Source organism: Canis lupus, chromosome 16, assembly GCF_011100685.1.
Source record: "Canis lupus familiaris isolate Mischka breed German Shepherd chromosome 16, alternate assembly UU_Cfam_GSD_1.0, whole genome shotgun sequence".
In the NCBI taxonomy this organism is placed as follows: domain Eukaryota; kingdom Metazoa; phylum Chordata; class Mammalia; order Carnivora; family Canidae; genus Canis; species Canis lupus.
Window position 1 is genome coordinate 37,638,922 of NC_049237.1, and position 18,541 is coordinate 37,657,462.

At 35.2% G+C, this 18,541-nt stretch overlaps 1 protein-coding gene across 1 annotated transcript in view; it reads right to left on the reverse strand.

The window, feature by feature from the left end:
• Positions 1 to 18,541, reverse strand: part of DLC1 (DLC1 Rho GTPase activating protein) — a 411,515-nt gene that overhangs the window by 286,490 nt on the left and 106,484 nt on the right. Inside the window, 1 exon segment of the mRNA NM_001313797.1 lies at positions 7,553 to 7,693. Within this exon segment, the coding sequence (NP_001300726.1) occupies positions 7,553 to 7,693 (141 nt within the window).

An 18,541-nucleotide genomic window follows, 5' to 3' on the forward strand; every position in this document is an offset into this window, starting at 1 on the left:
ATTATGGAATACTGTTAAATTCTAATTAATTTTATATATTATCTTGTGTTTTTTCTCCCAGACTTCAGAAAAAAGGAGTATTTGCAGTTCCTCTTTGTAAAAAAGACAGTAATGCTTTATCCCTCTATTTTGTTCTAAATAGTGGACAAGATTAGGGAAAAATACCAGCTGTGTTGAAAATAACGGTTTGACAACCATTTAAACAAAAATATAGTATATAATATAAAAATATAGTATATAGTACCCTGGTAAAACAAAATATAGACAGTGCTAAAATTCTATGCAGGAACTGGGTTTTTAAATGATGTGATTTGGACTCCAGAATCTATATTCTTGTTTTCAATTTTAATGCCTGCCATTTACTGTATCACAGGCATAACGAGGTTAGCTTCATGATCATATGTATAAGATATGTGATTGCATTTGGATATGAAACCTGATTTGCACTGAAACTATTAAGGAAACCTTTGATGATTTTTTCTTTCTTGGATCATTTTTAATTTTATTGAAATTCTGTATAATTGAGACAAATGCCAATGGTGTTTTATTCTGTAGCAGAATTGCTTTTCACATATCTATAAAGCATAGCCTAGTTTATTGCAAAAACGCTTCTGTGGAACTCTCCACTAGGAAATAAAGCTGAAAGAAATAATTCCAGTCCATGTGCCTGAAGTGTATTATTTGTAACAAAGGTTCTCTCATGCTCATCAGGTTTCTTCACGGATAACTGACTGAATCATCAAAACTCAAAAGAGCATTTTTTTATGGGGGGTTTGGAGAGTCTTTGAGAATCTGATGCAGATATTGACAGTCTTTCTATGTGTCAATGCTGGTGTGCATATACAATTTAAAATACAACTTCAAGGACTTTAGGTAACCTCTTAAATTCATCCTTAAATTCTGTGTTAAGAATTTTGTTTTTAATCTTGTGTGGCTAATTCATCATAAATTAATATCATATTCCCAATCAGACTGTCCTCGACATCTTTAATAAATTACTCTCCATCAAAACAGTATTTAGGGATCCCTGGGTGGCACAGCGGTTTAGCGTCTGCCTTTGGCCCAGGGCGCGATCCTGGAGACCCGGGATCGAATCCCACGTTGGGCTCCTGGTGCATGGAGCCTGCTTCTCCTTCTGCCTCTCTCTCTCTCTCTCTCTCTCTCTCTCTGTGACTATCACAAATAAATTAAAAAAAAACAGTATTTAATGAGCTTTATATTTTTTGTTTTTAAGCAGGCTTACATGGAAGTCCTCTTTTTACAGAAGCAATAATTTTTTTTAAAGATTTTATTTATTTATTCATGAGAGAGACACACACACACACAGAGAGAGAGAGAGAGAGAGAGAGAGGCAGAGATACAGGCAGAGGGAAAAGCAGACTCCAGGATCTCCAGGTCTCCAGGATCACACCCTGGGCTGAAGGCAGTGCTAAACCGCTGAACCACCCGGGCTGCCCAACAGAAAGAATAATTAAGTTGATTATTGGTTGTCAAAGATGTCCATTAACCTCTGTCTGCTACCTTATGAGCTTCTCTTTAGAAACTCTTTTTCACACCTTTCCAACCTTAAATCTCCTATTGTAGATACAGACATTACCACACCCCACACCTGGTAACAGTGAATAAATCTGCCTCTGTAGTTTCTGTGTTTATCCTGAGAAATAGTCTTACACAAAATTAATAAAGACATTATATAAACTTATACTGGATAATAATTTCATGACTATATAAAAACTTAATAATTACTAATTTGGTTTTATTAAAAATTGAACCATATAGGTAAGAATTATTCAACACACATTTTGGAAAATAACATCAGGGAATGTACGTCTATATATACACATATATACATACACACAAATATATGTATATATCTTCTGATATATGTATACACATATATGTATGCATATAATCTGTATGTATATAAACATACAAACACCTGTAAAAAAATCTATGGTAGATAGATGATTTAGAAAATGATGTTAGAAGAATATGACCCATGCCATGCTCTGATGAACTAGCTCTTTATTGTGCAATGAAACTGTCCTTGTGCACTCTAATAATTCAAACATCAGTGACAATTTGTTTCCGACATAATAACCTCTCAAACCAGTGATGTTGATTCTGAAGCCAGGTGGTTGGCAGGTGGATCTCTGCCTAAAGCAGTGTTTAGGAGCACAGAAGATCTGGGTGCCTTCCTGGCCCCATTCCTTCCTAGCAGTGAGGTCATAGGCAACTCAGATTAACCAGTTTCCTCATCTATGAACTGTAGGAAATCATAGCATCTACCTAAAAGGCTGTCCTGAGGATTCAATGAACTATATGCCCTGCTAGTGCATAATATATCTGCCCATAGAGTGCACTCTATACATGTCCCTTTTGTATTTGATATTATTATTATTACATAAGCAAAAATACTTTTCTCCATAATTATTACCTGAATAAAACTTGTGAGTCTTTCTTAAAGTTCATATTCCTGTTCATTCTCTGTCTCTGCTTTTACCATAGAGAAATATAGATCCGTAGAAATACTATGAATGACAATTTATGGTTCTCACATGCACAGTGGCAGTGGCCAAAATATCAACTGATAATTTTAAGAACAATATAGATTAGACCATATCTCATTGGGTGAAAAAGGGAAAGTGAGATTCTGTTTTTGTAATGATTTGAACTTAAATAACGTTCATTAAAAATAATGAGTCAAAATTCTTATGTAGTGCCATCACCCTCCATTTCCCTGCACCCCAAAACATTTACACCTTTAGGGAAATCAATGCTATTGACAAGCGAATGCCAAAACAGAAAATTACTATTTTGCTTCTATCATGCAGAGGGAAGGAAAATAATAGATTGTATGTGAATGCCTCATTAAACTGACTATAGCATAAACAGTTGTGTTGGGGGTCATCTTGAGAGACTGTCCTCTTCAACAATAGAATAGACTGACCATGCAAGTTTTAGAACTGTCAGTAAAAGCAGCTGGACTTTCAGGCTGATTGTAGTATTGGAGTCTTTTTAAAAGTCATCGAGAAATGATCCTGAACTGTAGTCAGGGCATACTCCTGAGCTCTATTTTCCTCACACCGTGGCAGACTGAAGGCAAGAGTTATTCTGAACCGCTCTCTAAAGGGGTTGGCAGAGTCTGGCTGGGCGTCATCCTGCCTGCCCTAAAGCTCCCATCCCTCCAGCAGCTGTTTTCCTTCATCTGTCCCATCACTATTTTGGTATTAATGATGAAAAGATGAGGGGTGTATTCAATCTGTGGAATTAGACCTACTGTTGCCACCTTAAGCTAAAATAAGATGTATCTGTCTTTTTACTCTGTAGCAATTACAGTAATGAAGGTTAATAATTTCTGCAGTTTTTTATGTCTTCAATAAAAGGGTTATTTTCCAGTATGTAATACATTCTTATATGAATGCTAATATGTTCCAAAATTCCTTTAGATAGTTTAAGACATACTCAAAGCTGCTCTGTCTAGCTGTGGTTCCAACATGCCCAAATGATTGAGGGTTTCATCACTGTTATTAGAATTCTATCACAAGGCAACTAAAAGAGTTTCTGGGACAAAGAGGGAAGGGGAATTTATACTAAATTGAAAACATATCCTTGCGTTACTCTTAGTGATGCTCTCGGTTATTCTACAGAATGCTAGACTGTCCCTGTTCCTCCAGTACTTATTCTATAAATGGGATATATTATTTCCTTTGTTACCTGGAGCGTGGTTTCTCTCTTCATAAATGTATGATTGATAGTAATTTAATGAGCATCTATATTTATAAGTATCTTCAGGGAAAACAACAAAACCCTGAGGTTTAATGTCCAGCTTCGAAATCTTTCGTGTAACAACCCTATATTCATGCAGAGAGGAACAGCTCAAGCAACTGATGCCATGGCCAGAAGGATGCCAGGATACCATTCTATAGTGAGTCAGAGCACTTGGTATAAAAATAATATGACTGATCACGAGTTGTTTGTGAAAGTGTTTCAAAGGGACAAAACAAAGATTTTCAAAGGGACAAAACAAAGATTTTGGGAGAGAAATCATTGATTTTTGGGATATTAAGCACTAGACCTCATTTTTTCTAATGTGTTTTTTTTTGGTATGGGGTATCCTACCTTACAACTTCTTCATTTTTGTGTGAAATACATCCCAGAAATCTACTTTAATGCTTACTTTTTGGCATGATATATACATAGTCTTCGTGAAAAATCTGAAGATTACTCATTGGTCCTGTTCTAATAATACATATAAAAATAAGAAATATTATTGAAAAAATAGGCACTTAGAAACCCAGAGGACTTCATACAAAAGGAAAGCCAAATATTTGTGGTAGCTAGTCACCATTATAAATAGATTTTGCAGCAGCAAATCAAATGTAACATTAAATAATTCTGAAATAAAAGTAAACATTTTGTAAAAATATGACATTATGGAGCAGAAGGTTAGTTTGTTATGAGTGAATGTTAGAAGTAGGTGTTTCTAGAATTTAATGTTTCTACTTAATATTAAAATTGAAATTTTATTTCCTGGTGAAAAGAATGGTTCTGTGGGGTACTGGTGTCTTCTTTCTTTTCACAAAGCAGCCAGACTGACATTACACATTATCTATTTCCCAAGCTCCAGATTGAGGGGGGGAAGTATATGTTTACTCTCTCGTAAAATAGGTAAAATTCTTCATTCTAATATTCCACCCAGAAACAACTGAAAACTTAGAATTGATCCATAGCTAAATTATCTCCAAACTGTAGTAAAAAAGGAACAATATTCAAAAGAATCAACACCAATAACAACAAAATTAGATGTATACACACATTAAAACAACCCTTCCCCTGAAACAAAAGCGTGCTTTTCAAGCTATTTTCTTTTCTTTATTTCTTCAAGAAATTTCCTAAAAGTCAGTTGTCTTTGACAGTGGAGTGTTTCTTTCTGGGTCCTTCTCATGGTCTACTGGAGAATTTTACTAAATTATAGTTCAGTAGCTGGACAGAGTTCCATGTACAGTTCTCTAACTGCCTGTGGTATTGGTCAAGATGGGTTAAGCAGTTTTTGGTTGTCTTGAAGTGGAATATTGTGTTTGGAGGCTCAATCCACTGCATAATGATTCTCAGTGCTCACTGACTTAGGAGTGATGGCATCACTACGAAACTGTGACAGTGCCTAGGTGACAAGTCACACCTGAACAGCTGGATAGATAGACACAATTTTACCTGAAGTTGACAACTTTTCAGTGAATATTTGCTTTAGGGGCATGAAAAAGTATGTTTCTGTTCAATAATTGACCTAGGTTTTTTTTTAATAAATTTATTTTTTATTGGTGTTCAATTTGCCAACATACAGAATAACACCCTGTGCTCTCACCTAGGTATTTTTTTTTTAAAGATTGTATTTATTTCAGGAGAGAGAGAGAGAGAGAGAGAGAGAGAGAGACAGAACCAGTGGGGGAAGGGGCAGAGGGACAGGAAGATTCAGACTCTTGGTTGAGCAGGGAGCCTGACGTGGGGCTCGATCCCAGGACCTTAAGATCATTATCTGAGCCAAAACTAGACCCTTAATGATTGAGTCATGCAGGTGCCCCTTAAACTTTCTTTAAAAATTCTGTGTGTGCCATTTTTTTCCTTTTCTTAACCCACTGAACAATACAAGTGCCCCAACTTTAGTATTTCTTAATTTTATCTGTGAGGCGAATAGTTTGGTCAATTGATATGGCAAACATGAAAAATTTGAAAACAGACCCATCTTCAAGTATTTTAAAGGATTACAGTCCCCCCAAAGCTGATGGTTTTATGTTTCTCATTCTAAAACTTTACTGTAGATGGTTATCATAAAAATATAGAGACATATCTCAATGGAAACACATTTATAAACATGAGCACATTTATAAACATGAGGTTATTGAAGAAAAATGATGGAACTACACACAAAGTTATATAAATTGCTACAAATTATAAGGTGACCACATATTAAAATATGTATGTTTCAAGGAAGAAAAAGAAGATACCAATGGCAATTATTCTAAAGTAAAAGATGAATGTGGAATAAATATCAGAGAGAAAATAACTGCACTTCAGGATAATAGCAGGTACTTTAAAAAGTGAATATAAGCATGAATACGTTTAAAAAGGGAATTCACCTTCCTTTCTACTTCTCTCTTATATATCAGCCCCATACCTTGTCTCAATGTTCAGAAAGCCAATGCTCCAATGGTTCCTAAACCTTCAAGTTAAAACTGTTGACTTTTACCTTTTACTTCAACAAGAATGTGGTAAAGTGAAATCATTTGGTTTCATACCTTAATTTTACATTTTAACCTTTTTTTAACCCATTTTGGAAAAGAAGAGCACCACTTCATTTCAGTCTACCTGTTGACACATATTATTTTTGACCCTATGTTTTCATTGTACCTAGAACAGCATTATATGTAGTCTGTCAGTGGTTCTTGCCATTTCCAATCTACACAGCTCTACCATATAGTATGATACTGCATTTCCCTGTTTACTCACCTACTCCCCTTTGCTAGATTGTGAAATGTTTAAAGAAAGAAAATACATTTTACTCCACTCCCATTCTTTTATCTGGCAGAATGCATGGCATGTAGTAGGTGTGTAGTAGGTGTTCAATAGATATTTATTCTATTAAAAATGCTCTAGATATTCTTGCAATTGAACATATTACCACGTTTTAAATTCAGAGTATTCTCTTTTGAGTCTTATTTCAGATTTGCTTTTTATTTTAAAGTCAGGCAAACAAGCAATCCAAACTTGTTTCTCTGTGTTAAACTAACATGGGCATTTAAAAAAAATAATATGCCACTATGATTTTCACTAAACTAGGAAAGGTTATTTTGGAGCAGCTGGGACTTCAGATATTTGAAGTAGTAATTACTTCCTCTATAAATGTTACCTTTTACAGTCAAATACTGCTTTCCTGTAGTAGTTCAACTTTTTACTTAAAGGAAAATGTCTTTTATTTACAATTCACTATGCTATATTACTATATGTGAAAATTCTCATTTTATTTGTTTTGGTAGCACTGTAAAGTTGATGAAGCATCATCATGATATAGTAGCTTATATTTATTCAGTATTTATTCTGTGCCAAGCATTTCACTAAGTAGTTTACATGAGCTATGTCATTTAATATCCACATAACATTTATGATGTGTGTGATTTTATCTCTTTCTCTCTCTCTGTCTAGTCTTAGAGAGGCAATTTTCTGACTGGTAAGTAGTTTGGTCAGGCTAATAATTCAAGAAGAACCATCTCCAGATTTTTTGTTCTTGGTTCTTTAAAGATGAGTATACAGCAGCAAAATTTGATAACATAAAATTGCATAATTCTAGAAACATGATCTGTTTTAGTGAAGTACTTGTGTAATTACTTATAAAGCAAACAAGCAACATATGTTGGATTGTACTTAGTTAAATGCTATCATGTCACTGCAACTAAGACTCAGAAGAGTATTTCTTCTATATTGAATGGATGAGGTATCAACCCTTACCATCATCAGCATTTCATGTTAAAATTGACTGGTAGCACTTATAACTTACCGTAGACTTGGGTTTGGTTCCAGAACTGGCCACTGGGGTGGACGATGATAGGTCAGTAGATTCGGTGTTAGAAGACAGATTTATTTGTGTCTGATTTATTGAAATGGTATCTGCTCCACTCTCAGATCCTGACTCCAGATCCTATTAAAAAATATATTGATATGAAAGGCATGTCCATGCTCTCTGAAGGCCTTTCCCCCTGCTACCAGCATCCTTCCAACTCTTCCTACTCCCAACACACACTGACATGCTAAAGAGTTGCTGACAACTGACACTGACTCGTCACCCACAACCATGGATTTTGTAATAAACAACTACAAATGGAGTGAGGAGGGATAGTGTTGAGGGATCAGGAACAGATCCCTTTCTCTTTTAGCACAGGGAAAAAAAAACACAAACACATGGTTTAAAAGAGCAACTAGCACAGAAAAGAGACTACACTAGAACTCTGCCAAGCTGGGGAGAAGCTGCGAGAAAGCTCTCCAGGTCAGAGGAACTGAAGAACATCCTGGTTTATAGTCCCACCCCACCTTAAAAGCCTAGAATGCAGCAGGATCCAGACACCAAAATGGGTGGGTCCAGTCATCTCTATGAGTTTATAACTCCAGTGAGTGCAGGGTCTGCAAGCCCACACCAGCCAGAGTCATGCTGGTGCACTGAAAAGAGAAGCTGGAGTTTAAAAGGACTGAAGAGCTGTGGGAATGCTCTTTCCCCCTCAACCTTAAAGTTCCAGTTGAGAGCAGGATTTGGCTGCCATAAGAAATTTCATAAACCGGGATCCCTGGGTGGCGCAGCGGTTTAGCACCTGCCTTTGGCCCAGCGCGCGATCCTGGAGACCCAGGATCGATCCCATGTCGGGCTTCCGGTGCATGGAGCCTGCTTCTCCCTCTGCCTGTGTCTCTGCCTCTCTCTCTCTGTGTGTGTGACTATCATAAAAATAAAAAAAAAATAAAAAAAAAGAAATTTCATAAACCATAAATGGAGCGGCCTGATGCCACATCAGGCAGGTCCTGATGACATAACTGAAGGGTCTAGTCATCATAGGGAGCTTGTGATCTCAGTGAATCCAATGTCCACTAGCTCACACCAGTCATCCTGTGACTGGGGCACAGAAAACAAGCCATGATTTTTGTGTCTTATCTTATTTTTTAAAATGTTTTAATTATTATTATTTTTTACTTTTTAAGATTTGTCTTAATTTTATTGTTTTATTTTTTCTTGTTCTCTTTTCTTCCTTTTTCTTTTTTCCCTTTTCTTTCTTCTTTTATTTCATTATGTTCTTTTTTCTTTTATTATTATTTTTCTTTATTCTTTCTGTAAATGCCATGACTTAAAAAAATAACTAGCATATATAGCCATAGTTCTGTCCAGCCAGCAAAAGTCACAGCACACACAGTCACATAGGGGACAACATACACAAAACCACTCCTTCAACTTTAGGAAAAGTAGCTATTTCACCTAATCTATAGAAATAAATACAGGAAGTCAAGCAAAATGGGGAGACAGAAGAATGTGCTCCAAAAGAAAGAACAACAACAAAAAAATCTCAGAAAAAGAACTAAATGAAACAGATAAGCAATGTATTTGATAAAGAATTTAAAGCAATGATCATAGTCATATACACAGGGGCAGAGAGAAGAATGGAAAAGCTTGGTGATATTTTCAATAAAGAAATAGAAAATATTAAAAAGAACCACGCAGAATTGAAAAATACCATAACTGAAATAAAAAGCACACTAGAGGGAATCAACATTAAATGAGAGGATGCAGGACATATAAGTGATCTGGAAGAAAGCATAATGGAAAGCACACAAGCTCATCATCAAAAAGAGAAAAAAAATTAAGCAATGAGGATAGATTAAGAGATCTCTTGGACATCATCAAGTGAATAAACATTTGCATTATAGGGATCCCTGAAGAAGACAGAGAAAAAGGTGTAGAAAATTTATTTGAAAAAATAATACTTACCTAACCTAGGAGGGAAATAGATATTTAAATCCAAGAATATTAAAATTTGTAAGGAGACACATAAGACTCCAAAGAGTCAAAGCAATCCTGAGAAAGAAGAACAAAACTGGAGGCATTACAACCCCAGATTTCAAGTTACACTACAAAGCTATAGTAATCAAAATAGCATGGTACTGGCACAAAATAGATATATAGAGGCAACAGAGTGAATAGAGAGCTCAGAAATAAAGCCACATTTAAATGGTCAACTAATCTATGAAAAAGAAGGAAAGCATATATGACGGGGATAAGACAGTGTTTCTAACAAATGGTGCTAGGAAAACTGACAACTACATGTAAAAGAATGAAACTGGACCACTATCTAACACCATATGCAAAAATAAACTCAAAATGGACTAAAGACCTAAAGTGATACCTGAAATCATAAAAATCCTAGAAAAGATGAAACATAGTAATTTCTCTGACATCAGCTATAGCAACATTTTTCTAGATATGTCTAGTAAGGTAAGGTAAACAAAAACAAAAATACACTATTGGGACTACATCAGAATAAAAAGCTTTTGCACAGAAAAGAAATCATCAACAAAACAAAAAGACAACTGACTGAATGGGAGAAGATATTTGCAAATGACATATCCAATAACATCCAAAATATATAAAAAACTTACACAACTCAATACCGAAAAAATTTTTGTGCTCATTAAAATGAGCATAGGACTTAAATGGATATTTTTCCAAAGACGTACATATGGTCAATAGATATGTGAAAAGATGTTAAACATCACTATCAGGGAAATGTAAATCAAACCCACAATGAGATATCACCCAATACATATTAGAATAGCTAAAATCAAGAAGACAAGGAACAAGAAGTGTTGGTACAAATAAGTGGAAAAAAAGGAACACTTGTGCATTGTTAGTGGGAGTGCAAACTGGTGCAACCACTGTGGAAAAGAGTATGGAGGTTCCTCAAAAAATGTAAAATAAAAATATCATATGATCTAGTGATCTAGTAATTCCACTATTCGATATTTATCCAGGGAAAATGAAACCAGTAACTCAAAAAGATGTGTGCACCTCTATGTAAATTGCAGTATTATTTATAATAGCTAAGACATGGAAGCAACCTAGGTGTCTATCAATAGATGCACGGATAAGGAAGTGATTTATATTTATATATAAATAAATATGTTTTTATTTATATAATTTTAATTTATATTTAATTTATATAATTATATAAAACTATTTTATGTAATTATATCCAATTTATATATTAAATACACATTTATTTATATATATAAATGTGAGTGCATGTCTAATGGAATAGTACATGGCCATTAAAAAGGATGAAATCATGCCATTTGAATAAAATAGATGGACCTAGAGGGTATTATGCTAAGTGAAATAAGTCAGACCAAGAAAGACAAACACCATATGATTCCACTCATAAATGGAATAAAAAAGTGAGTAAACAAAAAGTAGAATCAGAACTATAAATACAGAAAACCAACTGATAGTCGCTAGAGGGAAAATGGGTGGGGAGTTGAATAAAATGGATAAAGGGGAGAAGCAGATACAGGAACAAGTAATAGAATGAGTAAGTCACGAGAATAAGAAGCAGAGCGTAAGGAACACAATCAGGGAGACTGTAGTAGCAATGTAATGAGACAGATGGTAGCTATGCTTGTGGTGAACATAACATAATAAATAAACTTGTCAAATCACTAAGTCGTACACCCAAAACTAATGTAACATTGTGTATCAATATAGTATCAGTATAGTATCAACTATACTCAAATTTGAAAAAGGAAATGGGTATAATAATAGCATGCACTCAGAGTTTCTAGGAGTAAGCAAGATATATGCAAAGTACATGGAAACTGTACTTAATAATTTTCATTAAATGTTAGCCATTACCATAAACATTATTATTAATATCATTATGTCTTCTTAAAATTAGTACACAGTATGTATATAAGACATGTCTGCTGAGTGAATGCAATTACTTGGTAATCTCTCCAAAGGCAGTGCATTTAATCCATCAAATGTTCTGTTTGTGTTATAAGGTAGCCTGAGAGCATAGAGGAAAGTTGGGGAGGAGGGAATCCCAAAGAGAGGCAGCAGAGGCACGTATCACTCTACAGTTTTAACCTGAGAAAATTATGCGTTAAATACCTCTGTGCCTACTCTCCACATGTCAATCTTCTCATGCCCACATGGTCGAATATCATCTACACTACATCTATGCCCTCTGGCCTTATGTTCTACCATTCTCTTGTTTCTTGGTGTGCTTCAGCCATACAGTTGTTTTTCAGTTCTAAAACATCAAACTGGTTTCTATGGCAGGAACTATGTCTTTCTTGTCTCTTGCCTCAGAATTTCCCTCTGCCGGTCCCCTCTGGTCGAACCAGGTTTCTGCATGAATATTCATTGACATTTCAAGCTAAAGGAGTTTCCTCCCTTCAAACTCCACAGCATATAATTCTCTATTTCATAATACCTTGTTTATCTATCACATATCAATTATATCCACCCATCATCCTATTTATCTATCCATCCATCCATCTTTCCATCCACCCATCCATCCATTCCTCTGTCCATCTGACCATCCATCCAACCATTCATCTTCCACTCATCTCTTTTTTCTAATCTTATCTGTTTCCCTCTATTAGAATCTATGTATCACAAAAGGAGGGACTTCATCTATCTTATTTACTGATATACCCCCCAGATCTTAGAATAGTGCCTGGCATGTAAAACATGCTTATAAAATATTGTTTAAAGAAAGAATAGGGATGCCTGGGTGGCTCAGCGGTTGGGCATCTGCCTTCAACTCAGAGCATGATCCCATGGTCCTGGGATCAAGTCCCACATCGGGCTCCTTGCATGGAGCCTGCTTCTCCCTCTGCCTCTCTCTGTGTCTCTCATGAATAAATAAATAAAATCTTAAAAAAAAAGAATACCTAGACTCAAAAGTATCAATATCTCTTTCTCACAATGAAAGTAGTTTTATAGTTTTTGCTATGAAATTATAAATCACCAGTAGCATTGAAAGGATCCAAGGAGGAAATAGAGAGGAGTTGGCAAAAGGGTACAAATTTTTAGCTATAAGATGAATCAGGTCTGAGGATCTAGTATTAAATATGGTGACTACAGTTGATAAGACTACATTAAAAATAGTAATTAAAATTTGCTACGAGAGGGCACCTGGGTGTCTCAGTGGGTTAAGTGTCTGACTTTTGATTTCAGCTCAGGTCATGATCTCAGGGTCATAAGACCAAGACCTACGCTGGGCCCTACAATCAGTGAAGAGTCTGCTTGAGAATCTCTCTCTCGTCTCCCTCTGCTCCTCCACCCCCATCTCTCTCTAGAATAAATAAATAAATAAAATCTTTAAAAAGAGAAATTTGCAGCCACCTGTGTGGTTCAAAAGTTGAGCATCTGCCTTTGGCTCAGGGTGTGATCCTGGAGACCCAGGATCGAGTCCCACATCAAGCTTCCTTCATGGAGCCTGCTTCTCCCTCTGCCTGTGTCTCTGCCTCTCTCTCTCTCTCTCTCTCTCTCTCTGTCTCTCATAAATAAATAAAAATCTTAATTAAAAAAAATCTTCCAACAATGGAAAGGCCAAGAGCAGATAGTTTCACTGATGAATTCTACCAAACATTTAAAGAAGAATTATGCCAATCCTTCTCAAATTCTTCCAAAAAGACTGAACAGAACGGAATACTCTCAAACTCCGTTTACAAGCCCAGCATTACCCTAATATACAGCCAGATGCAGACACTACAACAAAAACAAAAAAAAAAACCAAAACTACAGGCCAATATCCTTGATATAGATGAAAAAATTCTCAACAGAATTCTAGCAAACAGAATTTAACAGTACATTAAAAGCATGTTACACTATAATCAAATAATATGCAAACATGTTTAACACATATAAGTCAATGAATGAGATGCATCACATTAACAGAATCAAGGATAAAAATATAATCATCTCAATATATTATAAAAAAAGTATTTGACAAAATTCCAAAACTTCTCATAATAAAAGCTCTCCACAAATTGTGTATAGAAGAAATATATCTCAATATAATAAGTGCCATGTATGACAAAACCACAGCTGACATCATATTCAATGATGAAAAAATAAAATCTTTTCCTTTAAAATCAGGAACATGACCAGGATGCCCACGCCCATCACTCCTTCTCAACACAGAACTGGAAGTTCTAGCCAGAGCAATTAAGCATGAAAAATAAAGTCATCCTAATTGGAAGCAAAATTTCAAATTGAATCAACATGAGATTCATAGTCATAAGTAGCAAGTAATTTATAAGCCATTTATATTTGACATGTATAGCAGCATTCTTTTTGCCTTCCTGTTTATACTTTGATTAGGTGATTAACAGGGTAATATTCTGCCTTTCTAACAATAAAATATTTCTGAGGCAAATTAAGAAATATTTAAAAAAATCTATCATTTATTGTGTCCCTACCTTTCAAAGACAATACTACACAGCAATTACCTGCTTCAATATTCACCAACCCTTTGTGGAAGGTATTATCATCACTACTTGACAGATGAGGTAGTTAAGGCTTAAGAAAAGTAATTTAACCAAATTCACATTATGCAGTAGGGCTTTCATTAAAAGTCAGATTTTTCAGATTCCAGAGTTCAAACTCCTTAAGTAGCTACTGAGATGTTCTGGTGGGGGCATAAAATACAACCACATAAGTGATTTAAGGAAGGTCACAAATATGTAGTTTAGTACAAATCTTTATATTATTGTTTCCTCTCTCTTCATTATGAGAAATAACATGCAAGCTTTCTCAGAATCTGTCACATCCATTCCTTCTTTTCTTTTTCCACTGCTATCATACCCAAATTAAGTGATTAATCAGCCCTAAATTATCATTACAACTGCCATCTAATAATTTTCCTGTGACTACTCTTTGCTTTGTGTAATTCATCTTCTGCATCATCTCCTTACTAGGCTCTATTTATCACTGTTACCCCATGCTTCAACTGTGCCAGGGGTGGGAATATAAAAATCTTAGTGTAGTTCCCCCTATGGGAGGGAACATAATATGATGTGTTATAGTAGAGATGCAGGCACAGTACATTTGTGACATAAACAAGTGGGTAGCTAGTGATTCATTGGATATACAGATCTGGGGATAGAAAAAAAGGTCTCACTGGTGACCCTCAATAAGCAGGAAGTCATGGAATTCATGGTAATTTCCAGGGAGAATATTCTATCAGATGTAGAGAGAAATGAGTTTAAATTCTAGAGATAAGATTTAAGGGTCAAAAATAGGAAGAGAAATCACTGAAGTATATGAAAAGTAACTGATGAGGATATGGAAGAAAAGGAAAGGGAGGAGCCAGAAGCCAACGGAATTGTGAAGTCCAGGGAGGAGAGGATACTCAATTGCATCAAATGCTACTGCTGAAGACTGAGGAGTTACTACTGGATATTTCAGATAGGAGGTGAGTTGCAGAGAGATGATGGAGCAATAAATAAGAATTAAATCACGGAATATATACTTGGTGAAGATAAGCTTGGCTCATGAAGGAGGTCATAGGAAAACAGAGAAGAAAAAGAATACCTACAGATATTTGCAATTGTGAGGCTGCAAAATCCCTGTCATTTGTTTATTCTCTCTGTGAAGAAGAACACAAAGATGTTTGCTAAGAGATAGGTGTAAGGGCTGGGCAGGGTTTGGGAAGAATAGTAAAATTTTTGAATAGCTGCATTGAACTATGGTAAAAGGTCCAGGAAAACCAAAAAATACTGTAAAAACAGTGCAGGAGGTTCAATTAAAAGTAGTGAAGTGGTTCTGGTTTTTATGTTTCTTAAGCTTCTCGATGGCAAAGATGAAATATCAGAAGATATTCTCAAGATTGCCTTATTTACACATTAATTCAAACACAATTAGTAGCTTAATATTCAGAGTACCTTATTATCAGGAAAAAAATTCTTGACAGTCAGAAAAGTAGGTTCTGGTTCTGGAAATGGCACTTATTCCATTGTGAATGGACAATTTGCATCTTGGGGAGGGTTATAATAGAGTGGAATGAGCACAAGCTTTGAAGTCTGACAGATGTGGAAGTAAATCTTATCTTCTGTCTGTCTTTCAGTAAATTACTTGCCATTCCCCACCTGTGTGAACTTAGGTAAATTACTCATCTTCTCTGAAGCTCAATTCTTATTTTAAGATTGTTGAGGGTAAATGAAGTAACATAAATAAAGATTAGTGCTCAGTAAGTACTACCGTCTTCTTCATTCCCCACTTGCATTCTTTCCATGAGATGGGCCATCATTTGGAAGCTCTAAGAGACTAGCACGCAGTGGATATTTGGACAAAATCAAGTATTTGGACTCCAGAGGAGGAAACCAGATTCTGGGTTGGGGTGAACCACCAAGGTGCCCCAACTCGCAAGTCTCTATCCAGGCAGTCTCCTTTAAATCTTTATTTCTATTCTGTTTCTACTTCTATTCTTTATTTTTATTATATTTCTATTCTTATTTTTCATCTTCAAGCCATTCTTAAAGACCCTAGTCTATTATTATTTTTTATATCCTTTATTATAGGTAGAAAACTCACTCCAGCATTTTCTCATAATTAATCTCAAACTGAGATCACTTTTTCATTGTATGTCTTGTCTTCCTTGTTAAACTGTAAATTCACAGTGGAATGTAACGGTGTGAAAGAGGGAGTTTCTCATCTGAATCTGGGACATTGCTCCTTGCTGGATGATCAAGGTCATAATCATGCTGCTATAATCCCTTTATTCCATGGTGCAATTATCAAAAGAAATGGAAAGTGCCTGTGGAAAAAATTTTGATGATGAAAGAATTTTAAAATTAGCAAAGGAAGAGAAATAAAGAACAAGGGATGGCCTAGAAAAACATAAAGACCAAAAAGATGTTTTGAGGACTTTAGGCTATATGTTATTTATCTTTAGCCCAGTGCCTGGTGTGAGTAAGTACATGGGAGAAGGAAAGGAAATAATACATTCTAAATATGTGCCAGATCTGCGTAATACATCTTAACATATATTCTTTCATTTATTCTTTCCAATGAATCAGTAGACAGGAAATAATATTGCCTTTTTTTATATGAACCTGAAGTTGAGAAGTCAAATAACTTTCTTGTATTCTTAGATATTCAGCTGTAGAGCTGGTGATATTTGAAGCCAGGCCTGTAAACTCTGAAGTTCATAAGGTTTCTATGGTATAATTTTGCTTATTCCAAGTATCTATTCAACTGAAAACTTAGAAATGGATCACTATTTATATAATCAACCACTGCTCAGCAATGGTGATGATATTCCATGAGACAGTACATGCAACATAAAATCCAGTTTATACTTTAAATGGAGGCAAAAGATGTAGATATAAGTGAATCCTAAAATCAGCACCTATAATTTGTTCCTGTTTTTGTTTTGCCTTTACCATTGAACAAAGAAACATGTCTAGCAGATAAAAGCTGTCTTGCTTTCTGAGATGGGGACATCACTATGGAGTTGAATTCAGCAATTTGGGTTGGGTTTTTTTCCCCACTAAATACATAGGGATTGAGGAAAGTTCAATATAGATGGAAAAGTGGACAGATTAAAAAAATAGGGAAATAATAATTCTCACCAGACAACTTCCAAAGAGAAAACATATCCCAAGCCTACATTCATGGCAAAAAACTACTAAGAAATACCTCTTACTGAAAAATATTTCTGGCTTTAAAAGTGTTGTAGATAAGTGTAATTATTCTCCACACCCTTCATATATAAACAAGATTAAAACACCCTTCTTTGTTGGTCTTCAGATTACTTTGTATTTCTTCCATTGGGATGCCTTTCCTACTAAAGTATGTGTAAGGCACTTTGACAGCACCAAGCAAGGAGTAATTGATTTTCTCTGGGATGATAGAAGGAGATTTAAGCAAGATTTCAGTGTAAAAATGAGATGAATCCTAAAAGGTAAGAAAAATTATCCAGAGGATCACAGAAAAAAACACAAAAATTTCATTCTACTAGCTTTTAAGTTGAAGCATCTGGTTTCTTTCCCTCCCTCCCTTCCTCCCTCCCTCCCACCTTCCCTCCTTCCTAACTCTCTCTCTCATCAATCTATCATCTATAATTTGCTTACACTCTAAGGTATCCACCATAGTCTGCTAGAGAAAGCAGTATTGTGTAGTGGTTATATGAAATGGCTCTAGATCAAGACTCACTAGGTATATACTCCAGCTCTGACACATACTTAAAAAAATGTGAGGAATGAATGTGTTAGCATGCATAAATCATTTAGAATAATACCTAGCATATGCCAAGGTTAGCTATCATTTTAATTTGTTTATTTACTTTGAAATATCCTGCCCCATGGCCAGAATAAGTCTTGAATAACTCCAGAGTCAGTGATAGAACTATACTAATTAAAGAATCTGATCCAGAGTATTTCTATTTTGGTAGGTTCTCAGATTTATGTATAGGATTTTTCACCCCTTTGATTTTAGATAAATACATAATTTCTTCACTTTATGTATTATTACATAGCAAAAGTAATAGGTTAATTGAAAAGAGATTCATGGCTTAATTATAAGTAAATCTACCATCACATTTGCTTGATCTATACAGAGTAAGCCATTTAATATAAAACTAATAGTAAATATATGAAGTGTGTAGTCAGTCCTGGAATCTGTCTTCCAAATTTTAATTCAAATGTCAGAATCATACGGGAGTGTCTTTTTTTTTTTTTTTTTTGAGTGTCTGTCTTATATGAAATTAATGCACAGTAGAATAAAACTCTCCCCTCTGGACAATTCATTATGTTTCATGGAGTGAATTCTAGAGTGTTTTCAGGTTAATATCATCTAGATTATTTCTTGATAGTAGTATGCTGGGTTAGTCCAGCATCCATCCATCCATCCATCCATCCATCCATCCACCCATCTATCCAAACATCGATACATGCATGTGTGCATGCAGCAAATATTTAGGTATCTTCTACATACAATGTAAAT